We start from the raw sequence: 21,222 nt of genomic DNA, 5'->3' as shown, positions 1-21,222 counted from the left end.
ATTTCGCCAAATTTTGTTTTCCTTCGATTTGATGCAAAAAAAGCCACAAAAGTGGCTGCAAATAACCCCCCAAACAGTTTCCCTAAACTTTGGAACTACAAAAAGACCATTTTGTCCCTCCTCGAGGGGCAAAATCGAAAAACATTTCCGCCAAAACAGATGCGGCACGATGCAGTGTGATGCGGGATGCGGCCATGACGCGGCCTGATGCGGCGCATATGCAGCCGCATTTGTCAAAAACGCATATGCACCAGTTCGCGATGCGGATGCGAGCGCATCCCACATGATGCGGCCGCATATGCAGCGATGCGGCTGCATTTAAAAACATTGCCGACGACTAGAAGCTGGAGAAGATACTTCCATAGAACAAGGCCTATTTTTATCCTTTTGTGATTCTTCAAAATTCAAAAGATGTCTAATATCATCTCGAACTGCTTCAAAAACGTTTGTACAAAAAGCAACATTACCTCTAACACCAGCAAGGTGTTTTCTGAATCGGTTAATAACCCCATTGGTATCTTTTTCACAAAAATTACACCTTATATAATTTTTATCATTTGGTTTTGGGTTATATCCATACTTCCAACCCGGATCACTTTTTCTAGGAGTAGAAGAAATAGATCTATGACAAGGATTTTGTTCCTGTTTTTGTTTTACATAACCTTAAAATTGCTTAATCTCCTCTCTGACAACTTCAGGAACATTTTTACAAGGGGCAACATCCCTTTTAATACCAGCAAGATTTCTTAAACCGGTTTATGCCTCCTTTTGTATCTTTTCACAAAAATTGCATCTAATGCAATTTTTGTCATTTGGATTCGGGTTGTATCCATATTTCCAACCCGGATCTCCACTCCGACTAACTCCTGAAGAAGACATCTCAAAATAAAGCAAGCGATCTAAAAAATGCACTTACTTTGGTTGCTTGAACTCCAAACCTTGAGAAACACTTTGATGATTTGATGATCGATCCAGTGAAATGTAGTATTTTGGAGGTTTTTTTTAGTCTTCTTGTGGGTTTAGGGTTCAAATGAACCTAAACATCTCAAAATAAAGCAAGCAATCTAAAAAATGCACTTACTTTGGTTGCTTGAACTCCAAACTTTGAGAAACACTTCGATGATTTGATGATTGATCCAATGAAATGTAGTTTTTTTTAGGTTTTTTTTAGTCGAAAGGGGCTTCTTGTGGGTTTAGGGTTCAAATGAACCTAAAAGCCATCATTCTTACCTTTAAATCTTTCAAAGTAACAAAACGAAAAAAAAAAATTCATTTTTTCGGCCTCTTGGCGGGGCGCAAACCCTGGGCGGCTGCCCAGGGCTAGGCCCTAAGCAAGTTCCGTACCACCTAGGAGGCCGCTCAGGGACGGACCGCCCAGTTTTACCGCCTAGGCCTGAGCGATGCGCCTAGGCCTTCTGGACCACCTAGGCGCTGGGCGGTCCGTTTTTTGAACAATGCTTAAAGTTCAAAATTAAGCATCTATAACTTCCTGCAAATGCAATAACCAGCCCAACCATCCACCTTAAAACACCAATCTTTTAGCAATCCATGTCATCTTCTAACTTTGATCTACATTAACTCGAATTGGAAGGGTCACGGTCAATCATTCGCCAAGCTGGTGTTAAGTCGGAGATCCAAAATGAGATTTCACAGCAGAAAGGAATTGGTTCCAGGAAAAAGGTTTCCATTCTGATGAAACGAGAAAATGATCAATCTGGGTGACTACTGGCCACTCATTATTATGGCTGGACCAAGTGAATTTGGTACCATTACAAGGAATTCAATTAGTTTATGTTGATTGAAGAAATTACCAAATGCTGCCATACTCAAGAGTTCTACTAACCCCATTGCTTTGCTCATGACAGCAAGGTGAGACATTAAAATCTCCTCACACAAACAAAGGAAGATTTCTTACCCATTCATGTTCCAATTCCTTTTAAAAAGCTTCTCCTTCTACCTCCATTTTCAGGTAATAAAGCATTGTAAGTAACCATCAAAAATTATTTCCAGGGCCAGTGAATCCTAAAGATATTGACCACTTGGCCATGTGGATTGATCAACTCATAAGTACAACGGCATTTCATACTACCCTGATAGGCCTTGCGACCCTCAGAAAGGGTAAGGCTGTGCACTTTACAGGTCTTCCCCAAATCAAGTACATTACTGCTAGATCTGGAACAGCGACAGTTTCTATCAATACTAGTATCTTGGTTGCTTCCAGTACATAAGGCAAAGCAATAAACACTTTGTATTAGGTCCTCAAGGCCCCTGCTTTTCCATGTGAAGATTTAATGTGGAGGTATAGTTCGTACGCTATTACGGGACAATGAATGTCTTCCTTCTGGTTGCACTTCATATGTTGGTTTGCTTTTTCCACAGTTGATATCCGAGGCAAATTTTCAATTCCTTAACTCCCCTCGATTTTCCTTTACTTCCTTTTCCTTCTCCCCCCCCCCCGGGGCGGCCCAGGCGGCAGCCCCTTTTGGCCCCTCTTTTCATATTTTCTCTGCGACATTTGCTAGAAATGCATCTGTTATATCGTCAAGATGACCGTCTCATTGCATCTTCATTGAATGAACCATCCTTTTTAGCTCAGGCTTTGTTCACATTCCTCAGAATCAATGGATATCAGCAGAAACTACTCTGGTTGTTCCTTACTTTCCTCCTCATCACCAGAGGCCTCCCATCTAATGCTGTAAGCTGGTACCGTGTTATGGACCTAATGGGTTTAACATTAGGGAGGCTTTTTCTTTTTTTTGAAGAGGGGTTGTGGCAATTAAAGAATTCGAGAGGCTTGCAGATGGAGTAGTGGCGTCTATGTTAGAATGCAAATTGTTGAGACCTGGGGAAGTGTGTCACTTGAAAGAAGAGGAGCAGACTTCCTTGTGGAACAAAGAACAGGCTCCTTCAGCCCACTCCTCCTCTGTATAGGCTGCAGCCAAGAGACCATTCGCCAGCTCCTAATATGGCAAATCTGACAGGATCTAGAGTCCTTTAAAATGGAGGATCCAATCAAATGTGGAGAGAGCAATCAAGATGGGTCTTTCTTAAGGCTTCAAATCCATAGTAATGGAGGTCAAGACGATGAATCTGTAACGGGTCCTCAATCATCTTTTCTAGGGATTTTGAGAAGAGAAGGAGGAGGAGAGTAGGGAAGAGAAAAAAAAGAGAGAAGGAGAGGGGCGAGGGGGAGAGAGGTGAACAAGTGGTGTGGGGTGGCTGCGGCTGTGCCAAATACATTTACCCCAATAAACCATGGCTGTTATACTTGCGGATATTTCTACCTGTGTGATTCGCTCTTTCTATTCATAATTGGATGAATTGCCCAAACACTGAAGCAAAGTTGATTGATCCAAACTAGGCATTAGAGCCAAGACAATTAAACCAATGTAGATTCACAAACTTGTGGGTCTTCCATGTATGTAACAGAGACGCACTCTTCTTGTTGATATCTGGTCTCTAGCATGGCTCTGGTCAGTTTGAAGCTGAGATTCAGCAAACATGAGCTTACTAGGGTTTCTCGTCCTCTTTTACAAAGAAAACCAAATCTAGCTTTATAGTTTTGCTTGTAAATGAGCTTTAACTAATTGATTTCGCCATAAAACTGTTTCATACTTGATCATTAGCATTCTTAACTGCAGTTTTAGGGCTTGTGTGTTTGTGTGCTTTTTTGCATACAGTTCTTGCTCATAGCAAAACTTTGTGCATATCTCCGTTCATCATTGTCATATTGTTCCTTTCTCATTTATTATTTTTATTCATAAGGTTAAGACTAGTGTATAACTTCTATTTGTATTATGTATCTGCATACATACTTGTATATGAATTGAATATTCTTAATAGAGTAATAAGTACATGCCTCATCAAATTTTTTTTCTAATTCATGAGTTTTAAATGAAACTTTCCTATGTTTTCTCTGAAGATTTAGAAGCTTGATATTCTTCCATGTTAAAATTAAGGAAAATGTAAAAACGATGACCATGAATTTTGAGCGGATCATATGCCATTACTATTATATAGATAACAAGGACAGTGTAATATATAGATATTTGATAAAAAATATTGTTATATGCACGTTATATTTTTGTCACATTTCTTAGTCTTTAATTCTTTTCATAAAATATGACCCAAAGTGGAACTCCAGCACTCATTTGGCACATAACATGTGGACCCCAAGCTTCCTACAATCATCACAAGATTTTGGTAATTTTTTGTTTTCCTCTTCCTTGTTTCTTTAAGAATATGCCAACCTATCACTTATTACTAAAAAATAGAAACCACATCAAATCATATACAAATTCTTCCCAGATTAGACAATAAATCATAACTGAGCACAATAACATCATATACAATCAATTTAAACATTAATAGTCCAATAATATCGACATGTATGGATGATATAAAACAAAGTCAAATGCAGTCACCTCCTTCGTACTAAGAGCTCTCAAGGACCGAGTTTTATCTTGTGCTCGATAGATAATTATTTGCAGAATCTGACAAATGAAGGACAAAACAATTAGACTCAACACTAAGTATGAAACCAAACAATACATGCATTACATATATAAATATATCATACAAAGAAAAATACCCAATCAAATATATATGTCTGTCTGCATTTTTTAAAATACTCTTTGAGAGTCAGTAATTATGCTTGTTATTCAGGAGTGGCAAATCCTATGATTAACAACCACATGCCATCCTCCAATCTATAGGGAGAGCTTCTGAGAGACATTCCCCAGTTCTAAATCATGCAACTATCCATTGCCAGATTCAATGCATATGAAAGAAAATTGACAATGAAAAGACATCCAAAAATTAATGAGGTCTAAACATTAGCATACCAGGAAGAACATACACCTAACAAGAACATACTATGATATGGATGTATAATTAAGCTCCCATAGTAAATTACACACAAAGGTGCAGACCCCAATCTCAAGTTATCAATCACAGATACAATCCTTAGAAGTTACAGTCTAAGGTAGCCTCTAAATGCATTTAAGGCACAATGCCATATAGATCAGTCTCAAATACAAAAGAACAAGAGAATCAGTTGAATTTTAATTTTTAGCTACTAAAGAAGAAACTATTCAACATCGTACACAACAGATGCACACCCAATACATTTTTAATTAATTCACTTAACAATAGCTATATGAAAACCATATTCAAAAGTTGTCCTATAAAGTGCAATTTCCACCTTGCGGAAGGATTCAGGGCCCATCTGCTTCTCAAGCATTTGAAGCACCGCAACCTATCAGTTGAAATATGGGAACACATGAGATACAAAGAAAAATAGTAGCATATTTGGGATTCAAAGCACGATAGAAACAAAAACTATATATAAATATATATATATATATATATATATATATATATATATGAAGGTAACCTACAGCTTTCCAGGCTCGAACTTTGCCCAGTAAACCAATGGACTGTGTCCCATACAAATCACTGGAAGCTGCAGAGGAACTTAAAGCAGTTGCCCCATCAATATCTGCCTTGCAAACAGCACAGTTTGTCTGCAATATCCAGAATCGTAATTCACAAGAGGAAAACGATAAACTTAAACTATATATGGAAACTTTTAATCGAAAGAACCACCAATATCTTTAATATAAATAACAATAGCCAATCAATTCTATTAATATTGTTTACCCACACAAGGAGACAGGAACATAAATTGATGAAGGCATACGGAATCTACATATATATGATTTAAATCACCAGTCACAAGTAATTGTTCAATCAATCAAAGAATATCATTGATATTGATAACATTAACATAGCAATTCCTACAAATCTAATTACTGTCGCAATAATAAAAAGAAGGTACGTGTATAGATTGTGCAAGGAAGTGCCCAAGAACGTAGCCATGTCCACAATCATCTGGCTGCATCTATAATCTTGTGACTCTGATCCAACTGAACATTCTAAATCAATCACGATTTCAAGTAAACCATCGAAGGAAAATTTTCCAGTTTTTTAAATAAAAAAACACGCACTTACTTGAAAATAAGTCATCTTAAAAAAAAATACTCCTGAATTTGAGTGATGACCAATGAAAGATCTTGTAAGAGATCCAATCTATGATGATGAAAATTATCAAGATTATTACCTGGGTGATCCAATCTTTGACGAAGAAAAAGATGAAGATCTTAAGGATATCAAAGAGGTGGAACATTTAGGAGATATAAGGCATTAGAATCAGAGTAGCGCAGTGGAAGTGTGGTCAACTGATAAAACGCGAATTGTGGCCCTGGTTTCAGAGAGTAATGAATTAGATGAGGAAAAGCCTCTAAAGACCAGAAAATTGAGTTTGAAGTTTCCTACATAATTTTCAGTGGGAGCTCAAGCATAGCTGAATTTGATGAATTTGCATCGATTCCTATATATCAAGATCCATTTCTTGAGGAATTATTTTTACCATAAATAATCTTTGAGCCAACAAAGAAGAAGGTTGAAGAAGGTAGTTTTGATGCTGAATTCATCTTAGCACACTTCAAAACTCAAGAATGAGTTTTCTCCATGGAAGGATGATGGAGGGCAAAATTATACTTGTTTTAAATTTATATTCAATTTCAAACGATGTATATTATAGTTTTAGTTTTACAATTTATTTTTAGAATTTTTAGTTTTTTAGGAATTCTAGGGTTTTTATAGTATTATTATTTATTTCATGAGTATTATTCACAAGTATGGTTCGGTACTGTTTACAAGGGTAAAATTGTTATTACAAAATTTAAATTTAAGTTAGGATATATAGCTCATTTTAATCATGGTATGGATATGTAGTGTCTTTTTAAACATTGAATTACAATATATAAGAGGTGTGTGGGGCCTTGAAGGGGCAATTCTACATGATTTTAGAAATTGAACGAGGGAAAAGCTTAGACTTTTGGAACCCTAGCTTGGGATATGGAGAAGAAACCTTAGGTTTCATTGAATTGTGCTTGTGTTTGGCTTTGTGTTTTGTCAATTTTATTGCTTCCTCAAATTTCCCTACATCATATATTCATTGGTACATTAAGAATTTTTCTAATCTTTGCATTTGCTGTTTACTTGTGAATGCAACTCTCAACCATTTGCTTGTTATCTAGGTACCCAGGGGAAACCTCTGTGGTTGCTCCCTTGCAATCCACTTTGAAATTGACATTTGACCAAACACTTTTCTTCAGTGATCTGATGCACATAAAAAGGACAACCTTGTCATTTGGTCAAATGAGGCCTGTAAGTCACTCATACCAAAACTACTACTTCCATTCCCCCCAGTTTAGGTAAATCGCACATAAAAGGCATAAAAAATTTTTTCAGAAAGTAACTTGATTGAGGCTTATCACAATTTAAAAGGTAACATCCTGACTAGTGCATAACAGAAATATCAACATTTCACTACAATCACTCAAAGTAGAACAATCATCTAAAGAATCCATTCATATAGCAATCACCAAATACAAAAATTTCTTAAACCAAACAGGTCCCTGCAGATTAAGTTTCTGCATTTGCAAGAAAGATCAACCTTATATCGACGGTACCGTGCCTCATTATTCCCCAGGGAACGCTTGATGAAGGTATCTGTAAGAAAACCTGCAAGGCCCTCTAAAAGCCATCCTGCCACCAAAAAAAAAGAGCCAGGTCAATGAATGAATTTAAGGCATTTCTTTTTTATACACCTGCTACGTTCCACAAGTAGGAAACAGATATAAAACTTCACAATGGCATCATTACCATCATTTGGTCTCTCGGCAGTAATGAACATTCCAAACCATTGTCTTGCAAGGGCATATGCAAGCTTAATCCTAGTACCAAAAGTCTGTTAAAAAACAAGTCATTGTTTATTTAGATTTTTCAATCATCCAAGATATTGCACAAATCAATGTATTAGACAATTAAAAGCAACCATTTTATTCTCTCACAGAATGCATAATTTTGAAAACGAGGACATTCATCACAAGACCTACAGTATATGCAATGGAAACATGAAGTTCACTGTCAGGATAGTTTTAAAAGGAGTAACATTAAGGCTGTTAACCTCTATTAACTTCTAAATACATGAAAATTCAAACCCAACCAGTAAGAAAGCTTTTAAAATAATAGCATTTTCACAGCTAGCCTACGTCTACAAAAGCTTAAAAATATATTACATGAATTTAAGTGCAGTGGTAAAACTTAGAGAATTAAAAGATTCCCATAATCTTATGATTATTTGAGAATGGGCACATAATCCATAAATTTAAAAGAACAGCATAACTATGTAAAATGCAATATATTTGCAATATACTCCCAGCCCAGTCAGCAGGTTTATCTAACATAGGATGATGTCTGAATAATTTTGTACACAAGAGATTATATTATTGTATAGTGTGTGGTACATTTCAGTTGTGCTAGATAATATGTTCATCACAGTTGTGCAAGATATTTTGACTGCTATTTCTTTTTCACGATCAATAGAGAGTTTAAGACAGAATCTTTTAAGAGAACAAAATTGTGTATGCAAATGAAGTTTTCATCTACCACCCAGAAATGGAATCTCCACATAATACAGAAGTGCAAAACAGGTAATAGGTCATCAGATCAATAGATTATTAATCATATTCGAACAAAATAAGTTCCAGCAAACAACTTAACCACAGTACCAATAGACAGGCCACGATAAACAAACATTATAATGGCAAGTGTAAAAGAAATTTTTAACAAGCTACAGCTCTACGAAGTACAAGATTATGCACCATGATTGAGAATCATGGATTATTTTTGTTAGGTGGATAGAAGAAAGACTACCAGGCTTTGAAAGTTTTGTGTTGGATTTTTAGAATTATGATTCTTCTTTAGCATTATCCACAATCCACAATATCTTTGAATCAGTGTAAGAAAATCAGGAAAGTCGACTCCCACTCGTTGAGTCACCTGGACTCGGCAGGTCACTGAGTTCAGAACACCCTCAAAATCAGGGTATATAAAATATATTTATATAAGGCTCAGATGATGATGAAGAAGAATTATAATCAATTTATAAACTATTCCATCTTTGACAAAATCAAGTATAATTGATTTGTAATTGATTTTGTATACACTTTTTATATTTTATTAGTTTTAGTGAGGTTTCTAATTTTTCTCATTTTTCTGAGAATTTTCCTTGACAATGATCTCTTAACCAGATTTCTAGTTTTGGAAAACGTTTTTCTCATATTTTATATACATTTTATTTTTTTTCCTATTTTTACCATTTTGAGGATGTTCTGCATTCTAAAAAATGGATCTTTGGAAGGCTCGACGCAGACTCGAGCAAGTCAACTCGAACTCGTGCAACTAATTCAGACTGTCAAGGACCTGAGTTCTGCGTCTGAGCAGCAGTTTCTTTCGTTGTTGAATTATATCAAATAGAAGGGTAAGAACATGTTGATATCTTACAACAGGGAGACATCTAAGGGTAGAAAGAGTACCTGATCAATAACCTTCTCATCAAATAGAACTTGAGAACTAAACATAGACATCGATGCCCCCAAGTTCAATGAAGATATTGCCATCTCAGCAGTGATAAAAACTTGCTTGTAGGAACCAAATGGAAAGGATGCAGAAAGGTAATCCTCATAATGGCTGTGGCAAGCATTACGGTCATATAAAACAACATTAAATTAAAGATCAGAGGTAAATATAGCATTGAACCAGCTTGGATACTTCTTAGAGAACAAGCACTCCAGTATTCGAACTAAACAATTAGTTGAAGTATATTGAGCAAGCAAACCTGAACGCACTATAGAAAAACCCAACTGTGTTTCGAAGCTTTGAAAGATATGCTGGCAAACACATGTGAGATATGGCACCATTATGGCGATCTGGAAAAATTTCAAATGGTGCAACTGCTAAAGATATGCACTCTGCGGCAACTGGAACATTTAATTTATAAACATATGTTTTGCGAGGAGGATCATCTTTGCTCAAGACCTGCACAGGAAAACCCATCATGGAATGATTAAATAATTGAAACTTCGAAACATTACCCAGGCACTACAGTTAACAGATTCAAAAAGAAAAACATTTACACAGGCTCTTCCGAATGCAACTACAATTATAAAACATTCTTTAGGTTCCCACATGGGTCAAGACCAAGCAAACTGGTTAAAAAGGAGAAAACTCTAACTGCAGATTAAGAACAAAAAATGAGAGTACAACAGAGTAGGAACTAGGAAGCCAACTGATTGATAAAACACCTACCCATCACTGATCTTTAGAGAGGTTCAATGGTTTGCCCTACCATAGGCAACAACCATTAACCAGAATTTTTGACATATGAGATGTATATTTGTGTATACCCCCTACAGGTACACAATTTTAGAAATCCTTATACAATCAATGGGAGAAAAAAAAAAAACCATAGTTGCATTAATATTAATAGTTCAAATATGATACTTGTTCCATATCTGTGTCCAAAATTTTGACAAAAAGCATAGTTGTATCCCTGTGCTTCTTATCCATCCTGTATCCATATCCATATCCATATCAGGGCAACTTGGCCTAAAAGTTTCTATGAGATCAAAGCACAAGAATTAGATTCTTTTTTCCCAAGAACAAGATTATCTAGATATGAGACCAGCTTTACTTTATGGGGCGGAATGTTGGGCGGTAAAGAAACAACATACCCATAAAATGAATGTAGCTGAAATGAGGATGTTGAGATGGCTGAGTGGCAAGATAAGAAGGAATAGAATTTGAAATGAATACATTCGGGAAAATTTAGGTGTGGCACCAATAGATGATAAGAAGAGAGAAAGTAGACTTCGGTGGGCTGGCCATGTGTGGTGCAGACCCAGTACAGCACTCGTTAGGTAGTTCAAGTGGAAGGCTCAAAAAGGGCAAGGGTACAGAAAGGACATGGTTGGAAATACCGAAATGATATGGGAATTTATGGCCCCACTGAGGTATTGCCCTTAATGGAGCAGAATGGCGGACTAGTACTCGTACAGCCAACCCCAATTAGTTGGAAAAAAGCTTTGACGATGATGATGAAGATTATCTAGATAGCACGCTGCCTTGGCATAGAGAATAAACAAGACTCAAGCAATTGGTATAGTTGTGAACAATATTGGATTCCATGGCTCGGGCTCTGGACTTAGTCCTTTATCAAGCGGGGTAACTCAAGGGAGTTCAAATTGACTCTCTGAGTCCTACCCAAGCCTAGAAAAAGGGATTGAAATATGCAAAAAGAAAAGGAAAACATTTGTAAAAATGGAAAAATAAAAATCCAAAAACAATACTAAATCAGAAAATGTACATAAAACATGGGATAAGAAAAAAAAATTGATGTAATTCGCTTCAAACAAATTCAGAAAATCCAAAAACATAAAAAATAAAAAATAAAAAAGAGTAAATCATAAAAACCATAAAAATATATACAAAAATGAATTATAAATAAAAATAAATCAATTTCATAAAGTTATTTTGAAAAATAAAAAATACACAAAATTTCAAGGCCAATCCCACATCTTCACACTTGGTGTGAACAATCCTCGTCAAAGCTTCCTCACACAACCCCAATCGAAACCCCCAAGCAAGTTTTGGGTTTCGAGTTTGGATCTAGGAGATCGTTGTTCTTGAAAAAATATGAATAGTAATTCCGAATTCAAACCTCTCAAATCCTAATTTGTTTTCTTTTGTGAAAATCAGGTCAATGGTTGGAATCAAGACCATAAAATTTGTTCAGGAATCAAATTTCATCGAGTTGACGAAATTGCAAATTTTCAAAATCAGACAAAATTTTCAAAATCAGACAAAAACTAAACTAATTTTTTTATCTTAGAAATCTATTAAATTTCATTTTTTTATTTTTCTAAAATCCAATGTTTCCAATAAATAGATAGGCTAATACCATACCAATGAGTCAATTTCAACTCAAATCGCTAATCCTAGGGCTCAAAGTGAAGAAAACAAAGAAAAAGAGGGGGGCAGATTTCCAATCACCCCCCAAAAAAGGCTCCCTTCTTAAACTGAGACTTTGATGTAGGAAGATTGAAAGAACAATAAATCAGCAATAAACCTCAGCCAAACACATGCAATTTTGAGGAAACCCTAAGGTTTGCTCCCCACATCTTAAAACTTAGGCTTCTTTCTTTCTTCTTCAATAGAAGTCCCTTTTTTTTGTTTCCTAAAAAAAGGGCATGATCTCCACACCCCACTTTAATAATGTCTATTTAATGTTTTCGACAATATTTGTCCATACAATTAAACTTTTGACCAAGAAAGCCCTAACTTAACTATAACTTTGAATACCCTAACTTCAATTAAGCTATCTAAAAAATCCACAACTGGTCCAGCAATGAAATAGATAAAAATATGTATGACCCAAAATAACTAAAAAAAAAAATCAAATTGTTTCTTGCACTTGTTGTTTGTCTTGTTCTTCTTAGAAGCCCTCCTAGGGTTTTCATCCTCCAAATATGAACGAGAATTAGGAGGAATATGTCACACTCAAAGAAGATACTAATGGCTACTCAATGTGCTCTGCGCATCATCAGTCTCCCCAGGTTGAGAAGAACTCGCCCTCTAGTTCGCTTCTTCATCTTCATACACCTCCAGACCACGATACTCAGACAAATCAGTAATATTGAATATGTCTGAAGTCCCCATATGTGAAGGCAAGGCGACCTTGTAAGAATTGCCGCCCATCTTCTTCAAAATCTTGAACGGTCTTGCCTTGGGATCATTCAACTTGTTGTACTTTCCCATTGGATGTCGTTCTTTCCTAAGATACATCATTAACTAGTCTCACACATTAAACTCCTTGAAACAGCGATGCTTATTCAATGCTTGCTTGTATTTGGCTATATTCGCTTCGAGACTAGCACGCACTTGCTCATGCACTCCTTTCATCTGTTCAACCAAGTCCTCAACAGTAGCATGAACCTCCCCATTGGCTTGGATAGGAACCATGGCAAGCGAATGAGCAAGGCTTTTCCCATATAACACCTTGAACAAACTCTTACCAATGGATCTGTCACCAACACTATTATAGGCAAACTTAGCTTGAGGCAATATTAGGTCCTATTGTTTTTTCTTTTCCCTCGCAGTACTTCTAAGAAGATTACCAAGAGTACAATTTACCACTTCAGTCTGGCCATCTATTTGAGAATGATAAGCACTACTAAATTGTAACCAAGTGCCCAATGTCTTCTACAAAGTTCTCAAAAAATGGCTGAGAAACTTCATACTCTGATTTGAAGTTATTGTCATTGGAACACCATGCAAACTCATGACCTTTGAAGTACAAGTTGGCAACATGTGTAGCACCCAAAGTCTTCTTGCAATGAGCCCTCTTAGAGAATCTATTCAACACCACGAATATAAAATCCATACAACTTTGATGTAGAGAAATTGAAAGAATAGTAAAATCAACTATAAACCTCAGCCAACCCTATGGTCTTCTCCCCATCTTCCTGAGCCTTCAATAGAAATTTTTCTTTCTTCTTCAATGGAAATTTTCTTTCTAAAAAAAACAAAAAGCTTCGTCCCTCCTCCAGCCACCCACACCCCACTTCAATAATGCCCATTTAAAGTTTTGGACAATATTTGTCAATTAAACTTTTGACCAAAAATGTCCTAACTTTAGTATAACTTAAACTTAAACACCCTAACTTTAATTAAAATGTGTCTAAAAGTCCCCAACCGATCCAGCAAAAGAAATAAATAAACTATATGTATGAAGTAGGCCAAAAACAACTAAAAAAAAACTATTCAAACAATTTCTTGCTCTTCTTATTCTTCTTGTTCTCCTTGAAAGGCCTCCTAGGGTTTTTATCCCCCAAATATGACCGAGAATTAGAATGAATATGTCGCTCCTAAACAAGATACTCATGGTTAGCCAATATGCTCTGCTCATCATCAAACTTGCATCAGGCAAGTACTCTAGCGCCTCACCCAAGTACTATACAAACTCAAGCGAGTCATCCCGACTTTGTACAGTGTGCCGGAGAGTCTGTACAATACTCGCTCGAGTACTCTACATGGCATATATATGTACCCTATTCCGGGCTCAGCAGCCTTCCGAGCCGGAGTCGATGTCGACGGGTGAGTTTTTAAACACAGGTGTAAATAAATATGGTTTACATTAGAGATTTGTGAAGTTGAATTGGGAACTATTCAAACATGTAAATAGAATTATACAAGAACATAACCCTTAACCAACATTTATCAGTTATGCCACAAAATTATTAGTAACTGCTACTGACAGAAGTTCTTTCGCAAGGTACCAATCAAAGAGCCAGCATGCAGTGCAAGTATGGCTACCACTATTCAAATCCACATTGATACAAACTCTCATTTCGTAAGGTGGGTGGAAATTAGCTACTACAATCACAACGCATACTCCATGTAACATGCATATTATTATTTAAATCAAAGGATAGAAGTGCATAGTCAATAGCAAGGTTTAAAAAGTACGCTCGGGCAGCTGAACTTATCACCAACTGATTTCAAGTCGCCTTGATGACCTAGGCGGATTCCAACCGGTTTGACAATACCAAGCCTTTAAAAAATATTCAAAAAATATTCCAAAAATTTTGGAATGAAATAATGGGGTTTGTGAAAAAAGTTAATAACTACACTACTTAATTTGATGTAAGTATTGAGAGTTTGGCCCTTGTTTGAGTGCCACACAATCATTTCACAATCTAAAATATAGTAAATCTAAAAAGTAATATTCATAGGATCGATAAATATCAATAATAAACATGAAGAAGTCCAAATCCTTAACACGGGCAAACTCAGTTTTGTGAATTTTTGGCAATCGTGTATTTTTTGTAAATATTGTGGAGTTATGGACAATGCACAATATTTATGATAAAAACAATTAAAAATACACAATACAAACAAATAATAAAGAGAAGTTTATAAACTACAAAATATAAAGAATGTTTAAGTGTTGATTAACAAAAAACATACATGAAAATTCAAAAAATATAACACAAATTTGGCAAAAAAATACAAACTTATTCAAGAACCAGAGATTTTTCAAAAAACAAAAAGAACTGAGAAAAATACAAATTATTAGAAATTGGAGAGAAAAGTAACAAATACATGCTCTATATCATTCCTAACACACTCTAAACAAAATCTTAGCAAAATATCCAGAAAATCTAACAAAATATTCACAAAAAAAGCAGATTTTTCAAAAATAGACTTTGCTCAAAAAACAAAAACCAATCAAAAAGAACGAAATCTTTAGAGAAATCAAAGAAAAAGTCAAGAAATAAATGCTCTAAATCGTTTCCAACAAACCCTAGAACAAAAAACTTTAACAAATTTTTAACATAATACTAACAAAACCACTACTTTTTTGAAAATCTAAGCATTATTTAAAAACTAAAAAATGAGCAAAGCAATTGAAATAAATAAAAAATATTGTCTGGAAATTATAATACATGTCATAGATTAGATTCGAACCTCATAATTCAGAAATCAATAAATCTACTCACCTATGCCCAAGAAGAGCCAAAAATCCTTTAGGCTACATCACTTCGAGAAGCTGGCTGATCCAACAAATTAATGTGTGGATCTTATTGAGGACTCAAAAACGGTCATTTTGGAACAATGCTGAAGAAAATTCATCAAGAATCGTGAGAGAAGTCAAATCATAGGCGGATCAGTGATTAGGGATGAAAATGGGCATGATTTTGATTGAAAAATCTCGCGCTAATGTGTTCTGATCCGAATCGATCTGTGAAAACTTCAATCCAAAATGGAGTTAATATAGCCAAAAAACCAATAAAAATGATCATCAATGGACCAGAAAAGGAACGAAAAGGCTGCAGATTACAAAATGAACAGTGAACCGGCCGAATCCGATGCTAGAAGGGACTCCTGATTACTGACTGGTTCCAGTCCAACCAGGCAGTTCCCGAGTCGGATCAACAATTTTTGGAACACGGGTCAATAACGGTCATTATGCAGATGTGATTCTAGCAAGCCCCATAATAATAAGCATTCATAGTTTCATACCTATAAAATGCGGTACTTTATGTTTTTTGTAGAAGGCACACCGTAATATATGTATTACACTGTTTGCACACTACACAAGATATCCACCATGAGGCATACAAACAGCTTAAATGCAGATGTTTTCTAATCCCCATATAGAAAAATCATTTTAGTAACAAGGGTGGGCGGCCTTCTCTAATTGGTACATCCTAGATATTACATACACTGCATTTTATGCCCACAATGCACTTTCTCCAGATTCTTCCAATTCTTGATCTTCAAAATTTATACAGCGATCTCTACCAGTCATGATTCGCAACAGCACATTAACTGTTAGAAAATGCCTTTCTGTTGAACACTGTGCAAGGTCTGCACATTCAATCCATTGTACAAATGTTGCAGAGTGTTGTGCATGGCTGAAATAACCAAATACACCCTCCCAACCCTTTGATTTTCAATAGGCTAATTTCTTACATAAACTTGGACCTATCTCTTCTCTTTTTTCTTCATCTTTTTTTTTTTTTGTCTGTTCCTGAAATTAAGCGACTTGCACCAATCTCGGCTTCAATATGGCCCCTTAACATGGGTTTGAATTTGAAAGCACGGAAAAATGATGTCCCAAACGATCACGCTCTCTGACAAATCAATAATAAAATTTAATTTGCAGATACTAATGGAAATACTCACACAAGTCCATGACCCAACCAGTGTGTATGCAAGCAACGTTTCAGCCATATTTCCAAGGAGAGCAATGAACAACTCACCTGGTAAAGTAGAATTCCATTACTGACAGCAACCAGCTTGGAATCTACAGTAAACTCCAGATCATAGCTAGAACAAGAAAATTGATTATGACAAGATATGAGTAGGACTCCCAACAATGCTTGCTCAACTATGCATAGTTGGACAGGTAAAAAGATTAAAAAGAATACAAGATCATCCTTACCAACAACGTTGCAAATTATTGTCTATGCAAGGAAACCAGCAATGGGCTCGCCTGATTTGGTTGTCAGTATGAAGTACATTGTCCTTAAAATGAATGCCTGTTTCGGCTTTGTCAACCCAATATTCAATACGGACCAATTTCACATTCTGCATCCAACATCAACCTACATGAGAAATCACAGAAAAAGTGAACCTCTTCACAACAGTAAACTCTATAACATTGAACACCAAATATTTAACTTTTACAAAAAACAAATACTTAACTTATTTATCAAAAAAGAAACTCATTAAACTTCAAAATAAATAGTCCAATTGAGCATCATCACCTCATTTACTGTGTGACCATTACAGGTGGGAAGAACTTGGGGGAATTCAGCTGATGGATTTTGAACGGAATTCCCCATATTCCCATTTGTGTGTCCTTCACAAGATGATTTTATTGACTTATTACACAGGATTAGTAGATTGGAAGCCATTTCTTTGTCCAAAGATGATATGTAGGTGTAGCATGCAGCATCACTAGCAGAAGAGGGGCAATTTATAGAATGCCATCTCCGTTCATCTTCAACATGTTGATAATGAGGAAAGAATTCATAATCAGCTGGTTCTCCATCTACATATATTTTATCAATGTTCATGTTATCTGCATGTAATCCTACAACACCACTCTCTGGGACAATAATTTTCAATTCAGTATACCTGAAACAGATCACAATGCAAAAGAAGGATGATCAATTGCATGATCGACCACGTATACTATTACTGATTGAAAGACAATGAACAACAGAAACTACAAGGATCATGAATTAATCACATAGCCCGACTGAAAACACATGCAACACCTTAGCACAATAATGACCGGGATGCTACCATATCTGGTCCCAGCAGCATGCCATAGAAGTATGTAATGTGCATCATGCAGCAGGTTTTCCTTTCATTTCATAATAGAGAACAATGTTTTATATATGGAAAAAGTTTAAATAAGGATGCAACCTTATAATGTAGAACTACGGATGCACCTCAAAAATCCATCGGAAAAGGTAGTTTTAATGTTGAATGAAAAATAAAAAGATTTTAAGTCTCAGAAATAGTGCATTTTACAACATATTATCTATAACGTCCATTTCCAAGATTTTCATATGTTTATAGATCTACTTGATTTTAACCATTTTTGAAATTTGAAATTTTATAATTAGATATAAAAATAGATTTTGAGATAATCCTAAGAACATTTTACATCAAAAACATATACCATGATAAATTTGAAGGTGCACCTTACCTCTACAGCTATGGATGCATCAGTATGCCAACTGCACCCTTTATATATCCTTAATATTATTCCTATCTTTTTTAAAAGATGAACCTTGGAAAATTCCATGTAAATTATATTAACTCCCCATTTTATAAATTTCACAGCTTGAAAATTTAAATAATTTAATGGGTGGGTTGATTTTTTACTGGCTCGGTGACCAGTGACATGTAAAGTTGGGCCGAGTTTTCATATAGTTTTCTTGGGTATTTCCAACAACCCCCTTTTAAGAATATTTTGATATAGAAAACTTTTCAGTTTTCCAATGATAATTTGAGCTACTTAAAAATTTTCGGCTCACAAGTTTCTCAATTCCCAACTTCTAGAACTCATAACTGATTTTCTAAACTACCTACTTCGGCATTTTTTTTATCAGTCCCTTCGCTGCTACATTTTCAGCTACCTCGCAATTGTTCCAAGGCATTTTTCAACCCATTTTTAAAAAAAAAAAATTTGACTATATATTAATAGTAGAACATTATTATAATACATTAAAAAATGCCTTGAAAAAAATCCCTCGCATTTTGCAACTCGGTTTTGGAAACCAGTTCTCAGACCACAAAAGTGCCCTTAAAGCTACAACCCTAATTGCACACCTAACACACAAATCTTTAGAAAACTACAGTGGGAAGAGCACTCAGCCATTAACGCAGCACAAATGACACCTCTTCTGAACAACAGCATTTGTATAATAAATTCTGATATTGTCATAATTCTCTAGTATGATCTCAGTGGTCTGTTACAAAATTTTCTTCTATAATAGAATTTACAAATTGGCACATGACTGCTTTTACTGAAGCTGGCACATGACTACTTTTACTGAGCCTATACTCTGTCATATTCATCCCAAATATGAATAAACAACTCAAACCCTTTCGCCGTAACTTTCTTAGCCATAGTTCTCCTGACCCATACCGAACACCAAGCCCCTAAGAAAGTTCTCCTGACCCATACCGAACACCAAGCCGCTAAGAAATTTCTCCTGACCCACACCAAACACCAAGCCACGAGAACAAACTCACTGCACGTTGAGAACTTGGATGAAAATGAAAACAAAAACTTCCTCCATTAATTCCATCAATGAGTGTTTCAGAGTCAGGAATCATAATCGTTCCCAATAATCTATCCTCTTCCAACCTTCTCTAGAGCAAGAAGTCATATACCAAGTATTAAATTTATTCAAGGATTCCATGGAGCATGGAGATTTCAAGAGATTTCCAATGAAAAGTTCCCACACAAAATAGGTCATGCTTATCGACTGCGAAAACTACACAGACATTTAGAGAGAGAGAGGAAGAGAAGAAACAGTTGTTTATTTATGGAGTCAGTGAAAGGATATAACACGAACCCGTATAAAAATTGCTTGTCCATGTCTATGGAAACACATAGCTTCTGATGACGAACAACAGCTCCTGAATTCTCAGGTTTTTGCTCCCCATTCTTCTGCTTCCGGGGCTTCGCCATTTCAGCATTAAGCTCAGCCAAACCCTCTCCCTATAACCCTCCCTCTCTCTCTCCCTCACTCTCTCTCTAAAATTGTTGCCTCTCTATAAGCCTCCCTCTCTCTCTACCTCTCTCTCTCTCTCTCTAAAATTGTTGCCTGTTAATGGAGAGATCAGAAAGGTGCCGTGATTTCCTGTTGGCTTCTTGCCTCCTCTTCTTTTTCTCGCGGTTCCTCTCCCACGCTCGCCGATATACTTATAACCCAATTCGCTGACTTGCGGAAAAACCCGCCCGGTGCCCTAATCGCTGATAAGTCCCCTGCCCCCGTCCTTTAATTGGACGGCACTAAAATTATAAAAGGGCATGCTTGTTCGTAATTAATACTTTCACTCTATAGATGAGATTGTCAATAAAGACATCATTTATCCATGGTTCCGTTTGAACACAGTGGACGCTCTAAACCATAAAAATAAAGCACACTTTCAAATAGTGTCAAGGAACGTGGTTTCAATACTGAAAGTCTTTGTGATAACTTTAAAATATATTTTTATTTTTAATTATAAAACTTAAAGTTTCAAAAATAATGTAGATCGAGTAAATCTATGAAATCTTGAAAATTGATAGTCAAAATATGCCTCACAAGGTGCACTATTACCAAAATTTGAAATCCATTTTTTTTCATGTTTGTGCATCTTGATGTCGAGATGATCGATTTGAGGATGTTTGGGTTCTAATTTGATTATTTAGCCTCCGCTCTACATAAACTTTTTTGTTTATCTATTATACATGGAGATCACAATAATTTTTGTTCATTAAATTTCAAAATGGATAGTTTAAAGAGTGTCCTTGAATAGACATTGAGTTTTAAAAAAAATAATCAAACTCCGTATCGAATTTGATGTCTAATGAGTGGGAATGATTGTACAGATGATAAATGATTGATAATCTCATCTAAAAATTAGTGTATTCTATATGAATATACTCAACTAGTAGTTCGGTAGGTACCATTACATACACAAGCCTATACGTGTATTGAGTGACCTGATATTTGGATGTGGTGAACTTCTAAACCTGATTGACACTGACCTTATGAATTTGTATAGTTCTGTGGTTCAATATCTGTAAAAGCATGCTCGAGCCTTCAAATTGCCTAATAAAATAAATTTTATTCACCTACATTTAGGTTTTCCTAGGGGTTTTATGCCAAACTATTTATCGGGAATTGTTTTTATCGTCTCTTATACCAAGGATGAGAGGTCACTATCTCCATTTAAGAACAGAGCCTTTTCCAGCCATCAAATTCATGCAACTCTCAGCCTGAACCGCCATATTCATAAACCATTTTGTCATATTTCATGTTTCTAAAATGTTTTGGAGGACCACTTCACTTGATATGGACCACTCTAGTCTCACAATTAGTAGTCGTCGTCATTATCATCATTATCAGAAGTCTTATTCCAACTATTTGTCTGCTCTATCAATGGCTATACTCAAAGTGAGAATAAGTCCCCATATATTTTATCTCTACTTCTGACTATGTCCTCGCTCCCTTT

The 21,222-nt window shown here is 35.8% G+C and overlaps 1 protein-coding gene across 10 annotated transcripts in view; it reads right to left on the bottom strand.

Moving 5' to 3' along the window:
- The window catches only part of TAF2 (TBP-associated factor 2), a 61,791-nt gene extending 41,899 nt beyond the window's left edge, over positions 1-19,892 (bottom strand). For 3 of the 10 annotated variants that reach the window (XR_016054749.1, XM_020663734.2, XM_088865599.1), the window contains exons 1-11: positions 19,575-19,892; positions 17,244-17,616; positions 16,919-17,064; positions 16,737-16,803; positions 9,749-9,948; positions 9,447-9,600; positions 7,732-7,816; positions 7,523-7,614; positions 5,400-5,525; positions 5,204-5,257; positions 4,425-4,493 (exon numbers count right to left, since the gene is read on the bottom strand). Coding sequence is in view for 4 of the 10 variants with exons in the window: in XM_020663734.2 (XP_020519393.2) it covers positions 4,425-4,493; positions 5,204-5,257; positions 5,400-5,525; positions 7,523-7,614; positions 7,732-7,816; positions 9,447-9,600; positions 9,749-9,948; positions 16,737-16,803; positions 16,919-17,064; positions 17,244-17,616; positions 19,575-19,690 (1,482 nt within the window). In the remaining 6 variants the exon portion in view is untranslated. Of the gene's footprint in view, positions 1-4,424; positions 4,494-5,203; positions 5,258-5,399; positions 5,526-7,522; positions 7,615-7,731; positions 7,817-9,446; positions 9,601-9,748; positions 9,949-16,659; positions 16,804-16,918; positions 17,082-17,243; positions 17,617-19,574 lie in introns of those variants that run through there. The other 7 variants (XR_016054750.1, XM_088865597.1, XR_016054751.1 and 4 more) reach the window with 5 other exon arrangements.
- Positions 19,893-21,222: the final 1,330 nt, after the last annotated feature.

Source organism: Amborella trichopoda, chromosome 4, assembly GCF_054954075.1.
Source record: "Amborella trichopoda isolate Santa Cruz 75 chromosome 4, AtrichopodaSantaCruz75HAP2 v2.0, whole genome shotgun sequence".
Classification (NCBI taxonomy): domain Eukaryota; kingdom Viridiplantae; phylum Streptophyta; class Magnoliopsida; order Amborellales; family Amborellaceae; genus Amborella; species Amborella trichopoda.
The sequence above is the reverse complement of the archived record's forward strand: the minus strand, read 5'-3'. Positions and strand labels throughout refer to the sequence as shown.